Source organism: Planococcus citri, chromosome 5 (genome assembly GCF_950023065.1).
Source record: "Planococcus citri chromosome 5, ihPlaCitr1.1, whole genome shotgun sequence".
In the NCBI taxonomy this organism is placed as follows: Eukaryota; Metazoa; Arthropoda; class Insecta; order Hemiptera; family Pseudococcidae; genus Planococcus; species Planococcus citri.
Window position 1 is genome coordinate 15,829,706 of NC_088681.1, and position 22,256 is coordinate 15,851,961.

Consider the following 22,256-nt stretch of genomic DNA (forward strand, 5'->3'; position numbering starts at 1 on the left):
AATTGTAATTTAAAACAATAATTTATTTAAATTATTTTTCACCAAATTTTCGCAATTTATGAGGTTATTCAAAAACATTGATGTAGGTAATTTCGCATCTCTCGCCCTCTTGGAATAATTTTGAAAATGTTTTTAACACGTTTAGAAATTTTATTGAACTTTGAAACACTTTTGACCAAAATTCTTTTCTTTTAGTCCGTAATGAGCAACTATTCTGGATTTTGAACAACTTTCAAGCAATTTCAAAAAATTACTTATTGAAAATATTAATATTTTTCATCTCATCCAATTTTTCGCAATTTTGAGACGTTTTTTCAAGTTAAAAAAAAAAAATTGTAACATTTCGAGCAATTTTCTTGATAGGTATTTTACACTGCAATTTTTACGTTTTTTTAGCAAACTTTTTCTACAATTTTAGCAATTTTTTTGAATTTTGAAGCATTTTTGAATTGTTTTCAACAGTCATAAAAAGAATTTAACTATTTTTCGGTGTTTTAACAACTTTCACAATACCTATTTTTAAACAAAATTGATTGATTTTTCAACAAGTTTCACACAATTTTGACTTTTTTTACATTTTAAAAATATTTTTGTAACACTTCCAGGAACTCATTATAGGTACAATTCGTTCGCGAATAATTCACTAAAAATAAAGAACATAAACGAATCGATTCGTTCGTGAACTAGTCACTTATATGAATCAATTCGTCCGCGAATGATTCACCAAAAATTATTCAATTCGTTCGCGAATGATTCACCAGAAATTATTCAATTCGTTCGTGAATGATTCACCAAAAATTATTCAATTTGTTCGTGAATGATTCACCAAAAATTATTCAATTCGTTCACGAATGATTCACTAAAAACCAAGTAAGTAAACGAATCGATTCGTTCGTGAACTAGTCACTCATATGAATCAATTCGTTCGTGAATGATTCACCAAAAATCAAGTGAATGAATCGATTCGTCCGCGAAAGAGTCACTTATACGAATAAATTCGTTCGCGAATGATTCACCAAAAATTATTCAATTTGTTAGCAAATGATTTACCAACTATGAATCAATTCGTTCGCGACTGATTCACTAAAACCCAAGTAAACGAATCGATTCGTTCGTGAACTAGTCACTCATATGAATCAATTCGTTCACGAATGATTCGCCAAAAATTATTCAATTTGTTCGTAAATGATTCACCAAAAATTCTGCAATTCGTTCGCGAATGATTCACCAAATATTATTCAACTCGTTCGCGAACGATTCACCAACTATTAATCAATTCGTTCGCGAATGATTCACCAAAAATCAAGTAAATGACCAGGTTCGTTCGTGAACTAGCCACTCACATGAATCAATTCGTTCGCGAACGATTCATCAAAAATTATTCAATTCGGTAGCGAATGATTCACCAAAACTCAAGTGAATGAATCGATTCGTTCGCGAACGAGTCACTTATACAAATCAATTTGTTCGCGAAATGATTCGCAAAAAATTATTCAATTCATTCGCGAATGATTCATGAAAAAATTATTCAACTCGTTCGTGAATGATTCACCAAAAATCAAGTGAATGAATCGATTCGTTCGCGAAAGAGTCCTTTAAACAATTGAAATCGTTCGCGAATGATTCACCAACTATTATTCAACTTGTCCGCGAATGATTCACCAACTATTAATCAATTCGTTCTATAATGATTCACTAAAAATCAAGCAAATGAATCGATTCGTTCGTGATCGAATCACTTATATGAATCAATTCGTTCGCGAATGATTCACCAAAAATTATTCAATCCGTTCGTGAAGATCCGTTTGCGAATGATTCATCAAGAAATCAATCAATTTATTCAATCACCAATCGTTCGTAAATGATTCGATTGTAAGGGGATCAATTGCTACACAAATGTTTCAAAAAAAGTGACTCAATTTGTTCGTAAAAGATATGTATATTGAAGAAAAGTCGGTCTTCTATGCGGAGTGTTTTTTTTATAATGAATTCATTTGTAGTACCTTTCAATAAATTTTTTCATTTTTTATAATAAATGTTCACCTAGCTATTTAGAATTTCATTGTTTTAAAATTCAGCTTAGAACTTTTCACGGAGATTTTAAATCGATTTTTCAGGGTTGAATTCTAATGATTTTTTTTTCGAGTGATGACAATATTTAAATACATAATAATGAATGTTTTGGAGTTGAATTCTAATGATTTTTTTTTTGAGAGATGACAAATGAATTTTTTCACGATGATATCGAGTGCATTTTTCGTGGTGATTTAGAATAAATTATTCAGTGATGATTTATTAAGAGCACACTGCGGCAGTTCAGCTGTATAGCTTCATTTATCTATATCTGAGAGTAAGGTACATACAAGGATAAGGGTAGGGAAAATTTTCATTTTTTAAATAAATAAATAGAAAGTACGGGCATATTTAATAAATTACTAAAAAAAACAAACCGAAAAACGTTTCAAAAAAACAGAATTTTCCAATTTCAACCTTAGCAGAAATCGTCAACAGAAATCTCAAACATAGGACATTTAACTACATACAACCATCTCACTGCTTTCAACCCCCTCTTCACCATCCCATCCACATTCTCAAACACAAAATCCTCATTTCAACAGCAGATATCGCGATGCGATACTTTTACGTTACTCGAATCTCCCACAGATGGCGGTCCAATCTCCACACGAGAACCTTCCACATCAAAAATAACCCTCTTTACAATTGGTTTATATTTTCTAACACTTCGAGCCGCTTTCTTTTCATCTCTTCCTTTCTTTTGATCGACTCTACTTTGTCGGCAATCTTACGTTAGCACCTTCACACTTCATCCATACATAGATGTACACTTCAAAGCGCAAACCAAGGTCAACAACCTCATCATAGCCTATAATACTATCGAATTAGAAGGAAAAAAAATTGGCTTACTCAAGACAGTCAAATTAAAAGATTTCTTCTCCTGGGCGCCACCGCGTATACTAGCTATACAAGTGTATACTCCAGCATGAGCTGATTTCAGAGGCTGGAATCTCAATTGCAACATATTCTGCGTTTTTTCAACGAAAACCGTTCTGTATAAATCGAGACAAAAAAATATTAACAAACGCCTTCATCTAAGTAGCAGTAATGCAACCTCCGACGTTAATAAAATTGCATAAGCCAAACGCCGCAAATAAATTACCCGGTTCTTTTATCGGAAATCGTACGTCTGGACGGATCTACCCATTCGACACTTTCGTAATGCGATTTAACTTCACAAAACGCACTATAGTCTTCACCTTCCACATGCTCGTGTACTGCTTGGTTCGGATGCAGAATCACCAATTCGTTCGCTTCGATAGCGAGTAAAACGCCTGTATAAACAAATCAACGGTAGCCTTTATGTAGTAAAAGCATCCAAAGCATTAAATTAATTACTAAAATAACTAACAAAATAACAACTTCGAGTCTCTGCTCTACCGAACGTCGTATACTGTACAATAATAATGGATTCCAGGTAAAAGAGATAGTAAAAGCACTTAAGACGCTACTATCTCCATTACACAATAGACAAACTAATTAAACCGATAAATTTTTAAATACCGGATTAAACGGCAATTGGATCCGGGAAAAGGGTACACAGTTCGTTACTGTAAAATCGCGTGACTACCTTATTTCCCCTCCCTCCCCCCTTCAACCCCTTTCTTCCTTTTTTTTGACATCTACGAACGATGCTTTTAATAAAACAGAATTCGGTGTATAAAGAATCCAACCCTATTCGAGCTTTCGAGAAAGTAAACGTTTTATTCAAATTTAAATAAAAAAACAGCCCGAATAAATCAAACCAGCGGCGTGTAATTTCACGTATAGTATAATCGATCAGCAGTTTAAGATTTCGCACACGCTATTTGTTTCCCTTGGCTTTTTTTTCCTTCTTCCTTTGAACGGTGTGTCAAAATCCTAAGGTTAATATATTCCTCAGCAATACCTACTCGTCAACGTAGAACGAGATATGTACCACTATAGTATTTGAGATACTTAGGATAAGGAACGAGAATCTGGCAGAGGGTGAGATGTGAGATTCAGCTCGAATGATATACTTTTACGGTTTCAACAGCACGATGATGAGAGGGGGGGGGGGACGAAAGAGGTTTATTATTGAAAACACAAAACGTAGTAGAATAGAAATGTAAAATCCGTATCATTTTCTTCACACTGCATACAACTCTGTTCTCTTTTATCTTCGCAAGTATAAGTATAATGGAAAATCTTTAATTAATTTTCGTTCGCGATTCGAGTCGACTTTCGAATAGAAATTTTCACGCTGGATGATTCTTTGGTTAGTGAAGCCAACTTGGTAAAAAACAGAACGCCGAGCCGACGACATTAGGTATTTATTCGGTCTCGTGTAAATATTTAAAAATGTCTGCCAATCAAAAACAATTTTTAATTTTAAAATTGACGATGTGGATGGACTCGTCGTCAAAAAGGGTGATTTTTTTTCACCTCGATGATTATGATGATGATGACGACGATGGTGACAGTGAAACGGAAAATTAATTCGATAAATGGAAGATCGACGCGACGGTACAGTGCTGGCCTTCTGTGTGGTTTTAAAAGTCGTTCTCTCTATACTCCCCCCCCCCCTTACGTTCCCTTGACCGAACTTCGAACTTCGAACGAGTATATATAGCAGAATTTTAGTCGTTGAATATTCGAATCGACGACGACGACGACAACGATGCTAAGTTTAAAATGAGGTCGACATCTTAAAATATTACGAGGAACAGGTGAGGGGTACGAGTCGACATATTTATTGCGAATAATAAAGCTCGCCGTAGTCACGCGAATTTCCCGAATGTATTAGCCCTCCCTGAGCTCGCTAGTTGCCGCTTGGCCAAGGTTAATGGGTAATTGTGAATTTTCTCATTATTCTAGTCGATTTTCACCCCCCAACCCAATCTTGAGCGATTCGTTAAAGGAAATTTCCCCGTATGCGATCGATGTGGATTCTAACGTTATTGGATTACGTATAGAAATGGGAAGATGGGGAGGGGTCTCGATAGGGATTTGTTTTTTTGAAGGGTTTTTCGCCGGTAGGGAATTACAAGGTGGGTTGAACGAGTGGATTTCATACCATTTAAGTAGACATTTCAGACGTTAAAATTATGTAAAAAAAATTGTTTCAAATTTTAATAAATTATCGTGTTTTTTTTTTTGCAAATTAGGTGCCTATTTTATTCTTTTTGCATCTTTGTGTACTACGCTAGTAATGTAATTATCAAAAATTAATGTGAAATCATGCTGATTATCTTCGAGTTTTCTGCTATTACATTCGATTACTTGAAAAATTCATAACATTACCTCAATTACCTCAATATTTTCCGTAATTACCTATGATTACAGAAATTGACGGTAATTACGCAAACACAGAGTCACTCTTTTAGTAAGATACCAACTAACTTGTAGTTCAAATACTCGGATGAAAAAATTCCTCGGCTAAAGCACAAGCACGATCAATTATTTAAAATTACCGAAATTTACCGTAATTACGCAACACGACCATGACCACAATTAATTTTACTGAAGAAAAATTACTGAAATTACAAGTATCACGTACAAAATAATCCAGTTGAATTGAATCCATTTTCATTTATTAGAATTGTCCCAGTCTATGTAATTCAACGCTGGACTGATTCATGAGCCAAGGGACATGAGTCATGAGGAAGGAGTAGGAGGAGTCGAATCTAAAAAATTTTCTAGGATCGTACAGTGAAGAGTCATTTTAATCTTTTTTACAACGATCTTATTTTTAAAACTGAAGTTCGACACCTCTGAAATGGACAAGAAGGGCTTCAAAGTTCCTTCAAAATTCTGAATTATTTTTGTGGAATATTGATTGTTATCTTTGTACTAGGTAGGTACTTGAAAGGCACTGAGTTCTAGAATTGCTTCGTTTCTTTGATCTGACCTATCTGACATCACCCTTCCAATCTGCTCCGTTAGTCTCTAGACCTTGAAAATAAAATTATTGGAAATGAAGTTTGATAATTCGTTATTCAAGTTTTTCAAAGATTCTGAGTTCAAATACCCACTTGCTTTCTATACATATACGACCTCTCATAGTGCTTCTAATTCTCTACTTCATTTCGACAAATTTTGAAACATGAAAAAAAAAATGATTTGAAAAATTGATTTTTGTTCTGCAAATTCGAGAACACTGAATGTTAATCAGTATATCAAAAAATGGCAAACATTTCTTAGGATTTTGAAAGCGGAGTTCGAATATCTACTTCTTTTTACAACCAAAAAATCATCAATACTTTAAAAAATTACCAGTAATTTACCAAAAAAAATACTAGTAAATCACCAAAAAAATGACCAGTAATTTAACAAAAAAAAATTACAAGTAATTTACCAGAAAATTACCTGTAATTTACCAGAAAATTACCTGTAATTTACCAGAAAATTACCTGTAATTTACCAGGAAATTACCTGTCATTTACCAGAAAATTATCATCAGTTTACCAAAAAAATTACCAGTAATTCACAAAAAAAATTTCCAGTAATTTGCTACAAAAATTATTAGTATATTACCAAAGAAATCAACTGTAATTTTTCAAAAAAGAACTAAATTACCAGTAATTCCCAAAAAATGACCAGTGATTTACCAGAAAAATAACCACCAATTTACCAAAAAAAAATTACCAGCAATTTACCAAAGAAATCAACGGTAATGTTGAAAAAAAAATAAATTACCAGCAATTGCCAAAAAAATGGCCAGCAATGTACCAAAAAATTATCACCAATCGGAAATTACCAGTAATTTACCAGAAAATTACCAAAAGTTTACCAGGAAAATACCAAGAATTTACCAGGATATTACTAGGAATTCATCAGGAAATTACCAGTAATTTATCAGGAAATTACCAGTAATTTATCAGGAAATTACCAGTAATTTAGCAGAAAATTACCAAGAGTTTACCAGGAAAATACTAAGAATTTACCAGAAAATTACTGGGAATACATCTGGAAATTACCGGTAATTTACCTGGAAATTACCAGGAATTTATCAGGAAATTAGCAGTAATTTACCAGAAAATTACCAAGAGTTTACCAGGAAAATACCAAGAATTTACCAGGAAATTACTAGGAATTCATCAGGAAATTACCAGTAATTTATCAGGAAATTACCAGGAATTTATCAGGAAGTTACCAGTAATTTACCAAAAAAATACCAGTAATTTACCAGAAAATGGCTTGTGATTTACCAAAAAATTTACCTACTATGATAGTAATTTACCAAAAAAATAACGAGTAATTTACCACAAGATTGTTAGGAATTTATCAGGAAATTACCAAGAGTTTACCAGGAAAATACCGAGAATTTACCAGGAAATTACCGAGAATTTACCAGGAAATTACCGAGAATTTACCAGGAAATTACCGAGAATTTACCAGGAAATTACCAAGAATTTGCCAGAAAATTACAGAGAATTTACCAGAAAATCACAGAGAATTTACCAGAAAATTACAGAGAATTTACCAGAAAATCACAGGGAATTTACCAGGAAATTACCAAGAATTTACCAGGAAAAAGGAAATTACCAGTAATTTACCAAGAACTTATCAGTAATATATCAGGAAATTATCAGTAATATATCAGGAAATTATTAGTTATTTAGCAGGAAATTGCCAGTAATTTATCAGGAAATTACCAGTAATTTATCAGGAAATTACCAGTAATTTATCAGGAAATTACCAGGAATTTATCAGGAAATTACCAGTAATTTATCAGGAAATTACCAGGAATTTATCAGGAAATTACCAGGAATTTACCTGGAAATTACCAGGAATTTATCAGGAAATTACCAAGAATTCATCAAGAAATGATCAGAAATGTACCAGGAAGTTACCAGTAATTTACCAAAAAAATACCAGTGATTTACTAGAAAATGGCTTGTGATTTACCAAAAAATTTACCTACTATGATAGTAATTTACCAAAAAAATAACGAGTAATTTACCAGAAGGTTGTTAGGAATTTATCAGGAAATTACCAGTAATTTACTAAAAAATGAACAGTAATTTTAATTTACCAGAAAATGGCTGATGATTTACTGATTTTTCAAAAAAATTACCAGTAACTTTTCAACAAAAAAATCAGTAATTTTCAAAAAATTACCAGTTGTTTACTCATTTACCAATAAAATAACCAGTAACTTATGAAGAAAAGAATCAAATTACCAGTAATAATTGCCATTTGCCAAAAAACTCCAAGTAATTTACCAAAACGACAAAACAAGATTGTTTATAAAAAATTAGTTACCAGAAAATTTCACAAAAATGATCAATTTTAGTCAGACTTCTCTAATTTGACAAAATATGTATTAAGAAATTCTTCGATAGAATATAGATAACCTAGATCTGTTCAGATTTGCTTGAGTTGCTTGGATCCAACAAGGAACACCTAATGAATCTGATTAGATTTGATTACACACCTTATTGATCAGGTCGGATCAGATCTGATCTGTATGTTCCCTCGCCTCCATTTGACCTGACCAGAATGATATAATCTTTTTCCCCTGGGTTTCCACTTTTCAAATGTGTAGACGATTCTTAATTAAAATTGCAATTAATTTCGGAAAGATTTGTAACTTCAAATTCGAAAAAAAAAACAGAAAAAATTACCTATGCATTAATTTTTAATCAAATAAATCATGCAGGTTAAAATACATAAAGCTGAAAATGTTCTGAGCATGGTTCAAGATTTGGTTACATTGTTATACAAAAAATACTCCAACATTGATAGGCTAAGTGTCAACATTTCTAAAAAGGTACATACTCTGTGGAAATGGTTTGGTTTTAAGTGAAATCATGTCAAATATGAGGGGAAAAAATGAGAAAGTTTCAAAAATGATTTTAAAAATACCCAAAATGCGTATAGTAAAATTTACTTTAAAATGACGAAAAATGTTGAAAAAAAAGAAAAAAAATTACAAAAAAAAGTTTGAAAAAAATAGAAACGTTCAAATGCTTCAAAAAGTGCGTAAAATGTCATTCAAACTGTAAAATTTGCATCAAACCTGCGGAAAATTCTGCAAAAACAGATTCAATTTAAGTATTATCCTGAAATTCCAAAGTTTTGCAAAAACTGTTCTGTGGGCGAATTCATTTTTTTTTTTTACTAAGTGGGCACATTCTGAAAATTTTTGAAATAAGTTCCTAACGTGAACCCTAATGATAAAGTCCCCCCCCCCCCCCCAGAATCAACGTAAAAAAAACTGAATTTATGCAGTGGTCAGTTCTGTGCTTTTTCACAAAAAATGAGGGGGGTGGGGTTAAATTTCAGGCACCAAAAAATCTAATCCCCACAAACGCCAGCTCACTTTTACAAAAAAAAAATCACCAAAAATTAGGGTATTCTAATTATTTAATTTTTTTGTCCCTTCGAATGTGACAAGTTTCTTATACTGACCCAATGTTGTATCCAAATCCAAAGTAGGCTATGTCAAAACCGTTTAATGGGACACCCTGTACACGATATATGCACGTAACAGGCTAAAAACACGAGGGCAATTCTGGCGTAATTATATCATTGTCAAAGCTCGTAATAAAAATACGCTTTATCGTTGTAGAAATTTGCACCAATTTTGTCTTCCATAACTGCCGAATTCCGAATCGTAGGTATAGAGGTACGTTGCGACAATATACGTAAAGGTACCTAAGTATAAAAGCATATACAGAATAGGAATAAGAAGAGAAAAAACGATATCGTAAAATAAGGCAGAACATAGCTCGTAAAAGGCTATACGAGAAGCTTTAAAACAAGAGATTTTTATAGGATAAAAGCCGACGATAAAACAGTTATAAAAAAAAAACAAAAATCTCCATTAAAATTTTTATAACTTGAAATGCATCACCATGCTGTGCTTTATCATCATTTCTATTCAAGGTTTACTTTTTCTTTTTTTTTTCCTACCTCCCTGTCTACACCCACTACTTATACCCATTCAGTATCACCTTGGTCATTCACCTAGCTTCTTTCACGTTTGTTTACATCGTTTACACAACCACACACGCCAGACTATCCGCCATGGACCCCTTTTTTCTTCCCAGGTCTTGTTTTCTTTTCAAAATGTTGACAATTCTATAGACAGCGGTGACATTATCGCGTAATGGACATAGGTAGGTAGAGATAGGCAAAAGAGAACCACATACACGATTTTGAGAGCAGAAAAATTGAATGACAGCTCTTGTCCACAAAATGGGTTACATGTGATGTCCCTGAGACGTAAGCTTTATGGCATATTACGTTAACGAGCGATGATAAAACATAATTACGGAAACATTCGCCATTCGCGTGCCCTTCTTATTCCATCGTTTCTGGCTTCTTGTATTTTTCTATTTCTATATGAGCGTTTACATCGATACCTTATCCGTGAAGATCTTATGCGTATTGACAAGCAGAAGGACGGATTTTTTTTTTCGCAGACGGTCATTATTTTGGGGTAGACTATCGTCGCCGTTTTATTTATCGTAAAATATCATTCAAAATGGTGTGGCGGATGAATTGACGATGTCGTTAGACAAGGGTTCGTTTTCATTTCTTTATAGTGGGTTTTTCTTCCCTATTTTTATTTTTATTTATTTTTGTTAGGCTTTACCCGAGCTGTCGACGAAGGCGACGAATGTTAATTATGCATTAACGACTTGAGTACTGTAATGACTCGACATTTTTCTACAGTTTAAATTTTGTTAGAAAGAGAAATGGGTGACAAAATATTCCAAAAATGAGATGTACAGGAATTTGGGGATAAGTTATATTTCTAATAGGTTAACTGTAAGTACTTACTGTGTCAAAAAAGTTGACTTATTTTGCAACTATTTGGTAAAAAGCAGGACAGGGTGCCCTCTAATTTCTGGAAATGACTTTCCCTGACTTTTCCAGGTTTTCCGGACCAATGTCTCAAATTTTTCAGATTTTTGAAAAATTAATTACACATGCGATCAGGGGAGGGAGTGGTCAAATTTACAATTCCAAAAAAAGGACGACTTCAAAAAGAAATATATTTTTTTAATGTCAACAATACTCATATTTAATCAATAGTTTTTTGAAATTCCAGGGCTCGTACATTGCCCCCCCCTCCCCCCTCTGTAAACAAAATTGACTTCAGTAACCTAAAACGTTCAAAAAAGTAACCAAAAAGTACACCAAAAAATTTAGGTAAAAAAGCAAGACTTTTGGACAATTTTTGAAAAAAGTGAGACTTTTTGGAAGATTTTGCAAAAAAAAACAATTTTTAGCAAGGTTGTTAAAAAGCGAGAATGGCCATACCACCAAAAAGCAGCAATTTTTGGAAATTATTGGCAATAAAAATTATGTTTTTTTCAGAATATTTTTTTCAAAAAACGAAACTTTTTGGTAATTTAATTGCAATTTTTGTTAAAAATAATGTAAAAATCGCATATTTATCAGTAATTATTTATTACAGCGTTTTTACTGGTAATTCTTCGTATTATCGCGATACATTGTATTCGACAAGTCAACAAACATCAATCGTGACTTTTAGATTTTTCTATTCGAATATCCGAGATCTTATTCAATTTATTACTACCGTTTACGCTTTTCTGTTCGCATTATGGCGATTTTCTATCCGTTTATTTTTCTGTACAAATTGTTAGTTTGAAGTATTACGCCAATGTTCCGATCCAGTCACGTCAAAATCTGGATAAAAATATACTCAAATGTTACTTACCTCATTGGATATGATGGTGAAGAGCAGTATCGAGTTTATGTTCCAGAGAAACGTGACATTGTTATTTCGAAAGATGTCACTTTCAACGAGAGACTTCAAGATTGCAACCAACAAGTTACTATACTGATCAATCGAGATTTGTTAGATCCGATTGATACCAAAACTGATACCAAAATCAGCGATACAAAGGAAACTAAAAGCACTACGTCCATGCTGAAGAAAAGGGCACCTTCTACGTTGAAGTCATTGCCTGTTACACCGAAATCTTTGACCAAATTGACGCCAAAAAGTTCACCGAAATCATCAAACAGTTCCTTGCTCAGGAATGACGAATTTGATGACGCTAATGATAATATCAACAACGACAGTCAAGACAATTCGGCACTTGGTTCAGACTTTGAGACTTGACGAAATGACGATTATTATGTGGCCAAAATCGTTTGAAATCTCCAATTCCCAACGATCTTGCTAATTGCCTTGAAATAGAAATTTTCCTGGCTGAAGAAACTTCACCGAAATTGTATGCCAAACCTGTTCGAAGCCAAAATCGTTTCAATATGAAAGACCCTATGGACACCTTGTTCCATTCCATAGCTGCTAACGACTCGCCGGATCTGCATTCTGGATCTCCGGGAAAGTCGTCAGACATCAATATGTCTGATATTTTAAATCGACCATCGATCAGCAGTAGACGAGCTGCTGTTACGTTGCCAGAGACACATCAAAATCTCTCTAGAAAATCCTACCAACGAAAACATCAGCTGCCTACATCATGTAATTGAAGATAGCTCTAGTGTTCAAGCTCGCCGGATGCCTGAGTATGTTTCACTCGACAACTGGTGTATCTTCTTCAAAAATGCTGACATGATGATTTGTGGATCCAGGTAGCTAAGGTACTATAGCTTCACTCAGGTGAAATTGGTGGCCATCTTTTCGGCCATCTTTGGTGCAAAATAACAATGAAACGTCACAGTGATGTCACTTGCCAAACAGCTGTACTGTGCTGTGATTATGGCTAAAATCATCATTTTGCACCAAAGATGGATGAAAAGATGGCTACTGATTTCACCTGAGTGAAGCTATAGTGCCTTAAGGTAGCTGATCGAGTTGCTTATCCCAGTTCATTACTGCTATCGAAGCATCTTTAACATCGACCGAATTTGAGGAAACATGATCGACATTCTTCATGATAATACGGAGCAGTTTTGCTGTCAATTTATTGCTTGATAATTCTCGAATTAGGGAAAGTGTTAAAAATAATGTAAAAATTGTGTATTTATCAGTAATTATTTACTACGGTGTTTTTACTGGTAATTCTTCATATTATCGCGATACATTGTATTTGACAACTCAACAAACATCAATCGTGACTTTTAGATTTTTCTATTTGAATATCCGAGTTCTTACCTATTTGATTTATTACTACTATTTACGTTTTTCCGTTCTCATTACAGCGATTTTCTATCCGTTTATTTTTCTGTATTATATTTGTTCGTTTGTAAATATGTTAAATACATCCGTTTTATTTCGAATTGTGCATTGTATTATAATGATATTTCATTACATTATGTTCGAATTTCATTAATTTTATCTAAAAAGACAAGATTTTTCAACAGCTAAAAAGCTAGAATTTTTGTCAATCTTTGGCAAAAAGCAAGACGTTTGGACAATCTTTGGATAAAATTACTAGTTTTCGAGAATTTTAAATTTTTTAAATTTTTGATGCGAGAATTTTCGACAATTATAAGGCAAAAGGCAAGACTTACAATTTTAGCAAAAAGCAGCTGTTTTTGAAAATTTTTGGCAAAAAAAAATAGTACATACCTACTGTTTCGCAACCTTTGTTGAAAAAGTGAGACTTTTAATCAAATTTGCTCATAAAATTCATAGGTACAGTTATTAGTTACTTATACTCATTTTCATGAAAAAGTTCAAAAATTGCCTCAAAAAACAGCTTTTTTGAATTTTTTAAATTTTCAAATGCTCAACAAAAAGGAGTTGAAATTTTGGTTACAAGAGTTTTAGAACATGCTCTTTCGATCTAGCTTGGATTAGTTCGAATTCGAGGGTGTGGCTTTCAAAGCCCTAAAGCCCGTCAACGAAAATTTAACGCCTGAAACAACAGAATTTATGAGAGCTCGCTATGCTCAATTCACGACCAACTTTTAATTGCAACGAAACAAGATAACATGGCGTAAGGTTTTGGATTCAGGAAATTTTTCATTTCGAAGTTCTTGCTTCAACATAATATCTTCTAGCGTTTAATTTTGAAAAGTTGGTGATTTTTGAATATTATAACGTTGACTTGAAGTGCTCGCATCTCTTATTTCCCCTCAAAATTCCAAAATTGAATTTGAACAAATTTTCAAAATTAACTTTTTTGCTTATTGCTTACACAATTTTCTATTTCATCAAAAATAGAAGTGTTTTCTAATTCAAAAACACATAAATTTTTTTCTCACCAAAAATTTTCAAAAATTTCAGCTTTTCCTGAAATTTAAAATTCTGAAATTGAGTTTTTAGGAATCAAAAACCCCACGATATTTGATCCTATCTCTATGTGGATAAGAAAACTTTTCTTTGTGAGCGGTCGAAATTGTCAAAACCAGAGAATGAAATTTTGCGTTTAGATTTTTCCCCGCCGAGTCTCAAAAATATTCAGAGGCAAGAAATTGGAAAAATTTTCACGTGATAAAATTTAATGTCGAATTCACAATTCTCATCAACTTACATGGACTTCGTGAACTTTCCAACAAAAAAAAACGTCTAAAATTAGGTACTTCCAGCACAAATCCAAAGCACAGCAATACTGTTTGAAACACCCTGTATATTATTTATCGGTACAGCTCGAGGTTTAATACCAATAGGTGCGTGATAATCGCGTAAAACTGTCACATATTTAGGAAATTATTCGCTTATAAATATCGCATTTGCAGCTATCACGAAAAAAAACAAAACAAAACAAAATACGACCCAAGAAAATATTTCCCATTCGTGAAAAGGCACCTACATGCATACCTACAGTCTACACGTACTCGTATATCCAAGTTTCCCCCTACTTTTTGATATGCTGGAACATGACTCGTGACATGTTGCATTTTGTCTTTCAACCCCTTGCATTTTATTCTACCTCGCATCGCCGACGAGTCTCACTCGCAGTCGTTAAATAATCAAATTAGAAATTCTGTTTAGGCGTGTTTACCACGCGATATCTTTAAACATGAAAAATAACGCCGAGTCATTGGAATTCGCCTCGTGTAAGTCGTGTTTTTCAACTCTTTCTACACTGCACAGCCAAATGCGATTGCGATGCCCATGTGGAAATATTACGTCGCCGTCCGTCCGGCGCGGCGTCCGCGTCCGCATCGTATCGAATGCGTATTTATCGCGTACCAAACGATCCGATGAGAGACGACGACGACGCCTAACCTAAGTCGACGTCCGACGTCGACAGACGACAGATTTACGCCGGCTTAAAGGTGCCTGCTGATAAGATGCTGACGAAATGTGTTATACGTATAGTGTCAATCCTGACTAATTCATTATTTTTTCTCATTCGAGAAACCAAAAAGGTTTCTTTTTTTTTGCTGGGGATTCACTTCGTTGTGTTAGAATAACACCTTAAATAAATATGTACCAATTTTTTTATAGGTACCTACTCGTGCCAAAAAAAAGGGTTTCTTTTCGTATATTTTTATATTCCCAAGATATGAGCTTATTTTCTTGATGATTCGGTAATTGGCGAATTCAAAAGATTTCATATGTATTTTTATCAATATGTGTAGCAAAAAAATGAAAAAAAAAAGGGTAAAGGTAGAAAACCAATTTCGTTATAATTCAAAAGTCGTTTTTTATACGAGTATCGAGCCTTTGTACGAGGATTGAAATTTACCTACTGTAGTGATTCTCAAATTAAATTCGTTCTATAGATTTCTATACCGATCTGTTGAATTTAACAAGATGATGTAGTGAGCCATTTTTACTTCATTTTCAAAAATTTTGGCTCAAATTCAACCATGTTCGAGTCAAAATTGTGCAACAATCAGTTTCAGGTCTTCGACTATATTCTGAGTCATTTTCGAGACATTCCTAGAAATTGAACAGCAAAATAATTTGATTTCATTGTCAGAATATAATTTTAAAAACAAAATATGTAAATATCGTAAGATGCTCTCAAAATTTTGAGAATTTTTACCCAAGATGAGCAAGGAACCACATGAGTAAAAAAAATCATATTTCTAATGATAATTCTAGCATAGTTCCTTATATTGCAAAGATCTTTTCAAAAAGTACAACTTTTCTGCTCTTGCCTGATGATGAAAAGTTGTACTTTTTGAAAAGATCTTTGCAATATAAAGCTCATAAATAAGGAGAGAGTTTTTTCTTTTTCCAATTATTGGCCTCCTTAGTTTTGGTTCATCCTTTACCTATTTAGAAGATCCTCTTTGGCTCGGATTTAAATTTTTAATCAACTATTATTCAAATTCTAAAATTATGAAGCCAAAAAATTAGACTCATCACAAAAAAACCATACTTTTTTACCTCTAAAAACACGAACTTTTTGACAGATTTTGCCCTCGATTCACTTGGGTTCCTGTGTGTGTGTGTGTGTGTTTTTTTTTTCAAAAATCTATTATTCAAATTTTAAGAAATGTTTAAACCAAAAAAACGCGCTTCTTTTCACTTGAAAAATGTGTTTTTTTTTTACCTCTCAACGCAAGCTTTTGCCTTCGCTTCACTCGGGCTTGTTTGCTTTTCATTTTCAAAATTGAAATTTAAAAAAAATCCATCATTCAAATTCTACAATTTTGGAGCAAAAAATGAACAAATTTTTAAAAACATTGTTTTTTTAACCTCTTGAAATCAGAATTTTTGAAAGATTTTGCCTTTGCTGTGCTCGGTTCAATTCCATCTCTTTCCTAAACTAAAAAAAAAATCCAATTCAAAAAGAAAAACAATAATTTTTCAATACGCCTTACTTAATGCGAATACCTACTACATTAATTGGCAAAATTGTTGTTTCATTTTAAAAACTCGTTTTCTCATACCAGCCATAAAATTTTCAAACCCCCCCCCCCCACTCCGAAGAAACTTGTACTTTTGTTCTTCAAATGTTGACTTGTTTTTGCAAAATTGAATAAAAAAGCAAAAACAAAAATCAATTGCACAACTTGCATTCAAGTATCCCTACCTAAAAAAAAAACAGGAAGAGAACGATTCTGAAGGAGGAGAGGGGTACAACTTTGAGGGCTCCACTCGGTGCATTCGCGAGGGGCCCCTAACCTTTTTTGTGTAAAGCAGCTTTACTTGCACAAAAAGAAGAACTTCAAACGTTCACCAAAAATCGAAAAATCAACTAGAGCAGCTGAAAATTGAGGGATGTGGGTTCTTCGAGGTCCTCCTTTCCAACTGTCCTAGTTTCATTCCAATCAGGGATTATCAAGTCAGAGGGTTCATTCGTAAGTATTTATGTCATTTTCCTCATTTTATTACCGCATTGACTCACTTATTTGACCCTTAAAACAAGAAAATACATAAAAAACAAATTTCACCGAATTATTTCGATCTCGTAGGTGTCCATTTGGAATCATTAATTCGCACCAAAAGTTTCATTTGCCTAATTCAAGAATTTTCTGATTGAAAAATTGAACCTAAAATGCTTCATTTATATTCAGAGAGGGACAGAGAAGGTTAATTCGACCGAAAATTTCAAAAACGAGCATTTTAATCATTTTTTACATCATTTTGTCACTACTTCGTTCACCTTAAGACCAGGATAATAAAAATGAAAAAATGACCCCGGAGAATAATTCTAATTCCCCTGGATGGAGGGAGGGGAGAGGGGGGTTGGAGAAAATTCATTACTCCAGCATTTTTCAAAGCAATGAAAATTCACTTGGTTGAAAAATTATTTCCACTCATAAAAAATTTAAAGTGAATACCAGAGAATTTTTGATCTCGTGCAGACACATTTGGGGGGGGGGAGGGGGTCGTGTGCTATGAAATATGTCATTAACACACCAGAACTCATTGTAGGTATTTTTTTTTTCAATGTGAAATGAAAGTCTCAAAATGGTCAAATGGATCTGCGTGAAGTAACCCCCCCCTCTCCTCCCCAACGTTGGGACAGGACCACGTTCAATCCAATCTAGAGTCCGCGTCAAAAGTTGATTTTTCTCCTTTTCTTGGAGAAAATTTCTCGAAAGTTCCCTTACCTTTGAAATTGATCTCTGGAATCAATTTCGACCATTTTTGAACCAATTTGCTGCCTATAAAAACAGGGTTTTTTTAAATGAAGTGATTCTAGTAGATTATCAAAAGAAAAGTGTTTTCTGGAGTCAGGAAAAATTTCTCGCCAATTGCCAAAATTTTTCAAGACCTCGAGCGAATAAATTACCAGCAGAAGACAATTCTTTTAATTGTGTACATTTTTATGAGCAATAACTTCATACGTATGATCTAATTAATTCACACACACGGTACCTACCCAGTTAGTTTATAATTTATTATGATTTCAAAGCACATCTCCTTCGCAGGAAAAGTTATTTCAAAGGTGAAATCCCCGTTAAAATTACATTTATCCATTAAGGGAGGTATAAAAATTAGCCTAAGCTCGTCGACAAACTCGGACGGGACGAAAGGCAAAAACCAAGGTTTCTAAGCACTTTGAACATCAAAAGACGACGACGACGCGATCCTCTTGAATTCGAGGCCACCGAGTACGAGTAGCTGAGGCAGAAGGCAGGTGGATATACGCGAAACACTAAAAAAAAAGCAATTTCCTAAACAAGAGGCAAATGGATGGAAGTTAGTTGAAGAGCGGAAAATATTCTATAACTAACGTAGGAGGAAAAAAAGTCGCAAAAGGTATCGTAGGGTTCGTCTTAAATGCAATAAGTACGTGGTACTTTTCAGCTCCGACATCAAATTCTCATTTGGTATCGAGTCGAAATTCAAATATACTCGAATAAAACTCTACCACGAGGACATGAGCTAGCTATTTACCGAAAATCTCTACGAAAAAATCGATTTGTTTGAATACACGCTACGCTATACCTCTAAAAACCGACCTACGAGTTAATCGTAAACAAAAATATAACACGTTTGTTCTTCAACAGTTGAACAACCTATAATTTAATTCTCCACCAGGTACTTTTATATTTTCTTTTACTTCTTGTTTTCTCGTATGTACGACAAATTGATTCGGCATCATGCGTGCCAGCGTGCCAGCGTCAGCCACCGGTGAAAATAAATTCCCAGCACGTAAGTAAACTTTATACAAGTCGCCGAATATCGCAATCAAATTTACAAATTAAAATTTACCTTCACCCTGAAACCAAAACACGATTTAAATTCCGTAAGACGTCCTGCATTGTGGTTTAGAATATAAAAGCTCATCGTACGCCTATTGTAATCAAGTTGTTGAAAATTTCACTGACCCTTCGGAGAAAAAAAACACCCTTTTTTTAAAAATTCGATTCGATGCTGAGGAAAAAAAACATTATCAAAGGGGGATGTCGGTTACGTTTACACGAGGTGCCATCGTTTTACAGCTGAGTCTCGTAACTATACCTAGTCGTGTATCATCAGAAATTTTAATGTATTAATCGACTCGTATTTTTCTCGTTTTAATTTTACGATATTGTTTTTCGAAACAGCGATTTGTTTTCCGCAACCCACAGAGTCCGGAAAAGCTCGTCTCTGTCGTAGATATTAATTTCAATCAGGAGAACGATAGAAAATATAGATGCACGATTTCATTAGTGATTTCATTTTATCAGATAACAAAAACACATTTTTTGAGAGATCTTTTTTAGACAAATAATTTGTGTGATGAACAAGATTTATGCCTAGATGTTGAAAATTAGCACATCTATTGGCACAATTTTCGACCTTCCTCTCCTCGATGAATTTGTCCTCTGGGAAAACTCAAAAACATGAGGTTCTTACACACCAATGCGTCAATTGGCACATTGCTCCTGCAAAAAGAGATGATACGTATTTTTTTAGGCTGAAGATGGCAGAACAATTTTTGAACTGCACAAAAGGGATTCGAAATTGGACACAAAAGTGCATTACCAGAAAAAAGTTCAGGTGTTGAAGTCCATTTTTCTATTTCTGGTGCATTTTTGAAAACTTAAATTTGGATCACATTACGAATGAAAGAAACCAAAATTTGGTCAAATTCGCATAAAAGGCTGAAATGTGGCTTGTGCTCTATGTTCGACCTCTAGTTTCGAACAGTTTCATCACAACTCCTAAAAACCTTTGGACACCCTGTGAGAAAGAATAAACCGGCCAACCCATTGAAAAGAAGTACATAAGGCTGTCTTTTTACCAGATTTGATATAAAAAAAAAGTTGAAAAAACAAAAAGTTGTCAAAAAATGACCAAAAAAATAAAAAAAAGTTGAGCAAAACATTTCAATGAATTTTAGCAAAGAAAACACGAAATTTGGTTATTTCTGGCAAAAAACACAGCTCCTGGACAATTTTTGGAAAAAATTGAGACTTTCTGGAATTCTTTGCAAAATGAACGACAATTTTTTAGCAATTATTCTATAGAAAATGTTTTTGTCAATTTTTGGCAAAAAGCAACAAGTTGTCGATTTCAGCTCAAAGAAAGCGATTTTGGCAATTTTGTTGGCAAAAATTTTTATTTTTTAGCAATTTCTGGCAAAAAAGCAATATGAAAGGATAAAAATTTTCAGGAATTTTGTTATAAAAAGCGAAAATTTTTGGCAACTTAAGCAAAAATTACGACTTTGGAGACAAAAAATGATATTTATTTTCTTGCAACTACCTATTGTATAAAATCGAGTTTTTTTTTTATTTTTAATGAAAACCCAAGATTTTTCGACAGTTCTTGACAAACTAGCAAAAATTTTTTCCAAAAATTACTCTAAAATGTTGTTGGTTTGCCAAAAACTGTCAAAAAGCCTTGCTTTTTCACAAAGAAATAAAAAAAATCTTGATTTTATTTTGCAAAAAATTCACCTAAAATCTTGCCTTTTTGCCAAATATGAAAAATTAGGTGCCTATTTTATTCTTTTTGCATCTTTGTGTACTACGCTAGTAATGTAATTATCAAAAATTAATGTGAAATCATGCTGATTATCTTCGAGTTTTCTGCTATTACATTCGATTACTTGAAAAATTCATAACATTACCTCAATTACCTCAATATTTTCCGTAATTACCTATGATTACAGAAATTGACGGTAATTACGCAAACACAGAGTCACTCTTTTAGTAAGATACCAACTAACTTGTAGTTCAAATACTCGGATGAAAAAATTCCTCGGCTAAAGCACAAGCACGATCAATTATTTAAAATTACCGAAATTTACCGTAATTACGCAACACGACCATGACCACAATTAATTTTACTGAAGAAAAATTACTGAAATTACAAGTATCACGTACAAAATAATCCAGTTGAATTGAATCCATTTTCATTTATTAGAATTGTCCCAGTCTATGTAATTCAACGCTGGACTGATTCATGAGCCAAGGGACATGAGTCATGAGGAAGGAGTAGGAGGAGTCGAATCTAAAAAATTTTCTAGGATCGTACAGTGAAGAGTCATTTTAATCTTTTTTACAACGATCTTATTTTTAAAACTGAAGTTCGACACCTCTGAAATGGACAAGAAGGGCTTCAAAGTTCCTTCAAAATTCTGAATTATTTTTGTGGAATATTGATTGTTATCTTTGTACTAGGTAGGTACTTGAAAGGCACTGAGTTCTAGAATTGCTTCGTTTCTTTGATCTGACCTATCTGACATCACCCTTCCAATCTGCTCCGTTAGTCTCTAGACCTTGAAAATAAAATTATTGGAAATGAAGTTTGATAATTCGTTATTCAAGTTTTTCAAAGATTCTGAGTTCAAATACCCACTTGCTTTCTATACATATACGACCTCTCATAGTGCTTCTAATTCTCTACTTCATTTCGACAAATTTTGAAACATGAAAAAAAAAATGATTTGAAAAATTGATTTTTGTTCTGCAAATTCGAGAACACTGAATGTTAATCAGTATATCAAAAAATGGCAAACATTTCTTAGGATTTTGAAAGCGGAGTTCGAATATCTACTTCTTTTTACAACCAAAAAATCATCAATACTTTAAAAAATTACCAGTAATTTACCAAAAAAAATACTAGTAAATCACCAAAAAAATGACCAGTAATTTAACAAAAAAAAATTACAAGTAATTTACCAGAAAATTACCTGTAATTTACCAGAAAATTACCTGTAATTTACCAGAAAATTACCTGTAATTTACCAGGAAATTACCTGTCATTTACCAGAAAATTATCATCAGTTTACCAAAAAAATTACCAGTAATTCACAAAAAAAATTTCCAGTAATTTGCTACAAAAATTATTAGTATATTACCAAAGAAATCAACTGTAATTTTTCAAAAAAGAACTAAATTACCAGTAATTCCCAAAAAATGACCAGTGATTTACCAGAAAAATAACCACCAATTTACCAAAAAAAAATTACCAGCAATTT

At 33.3% G+C, this 22,256-nt stretch overlaps 1 protein-coding gene across 1 annotated transcript in view; it reads right to left on the reverse strand.

Moving 5' to 3' along the window:
- The window catches only part of LOC135846298 (neural cell adhesion molecule 1-like), a 113,698-nt gene that overhangs the window by 7,463 nt on the left and 83,979 nt on the right, over window positions 1-22,256 (reverse strand). The window contains exons 2-3 of the mRNA XM_065365300.1: window positions 3,179-3,350; window positions 2,926-3,068 (exon numbers count right to left, since the gene is read on the reverse strand). Coding sequence (XP_065221372.1) covers window positions 2,926-3,068; window positions 3,179-3,350 — 315 coding nt within the window. The remainder of the gene's footprint in view (window positions 1-2,925; window positions 3,069-3,178; window positions 3,351-22,256) is intronic.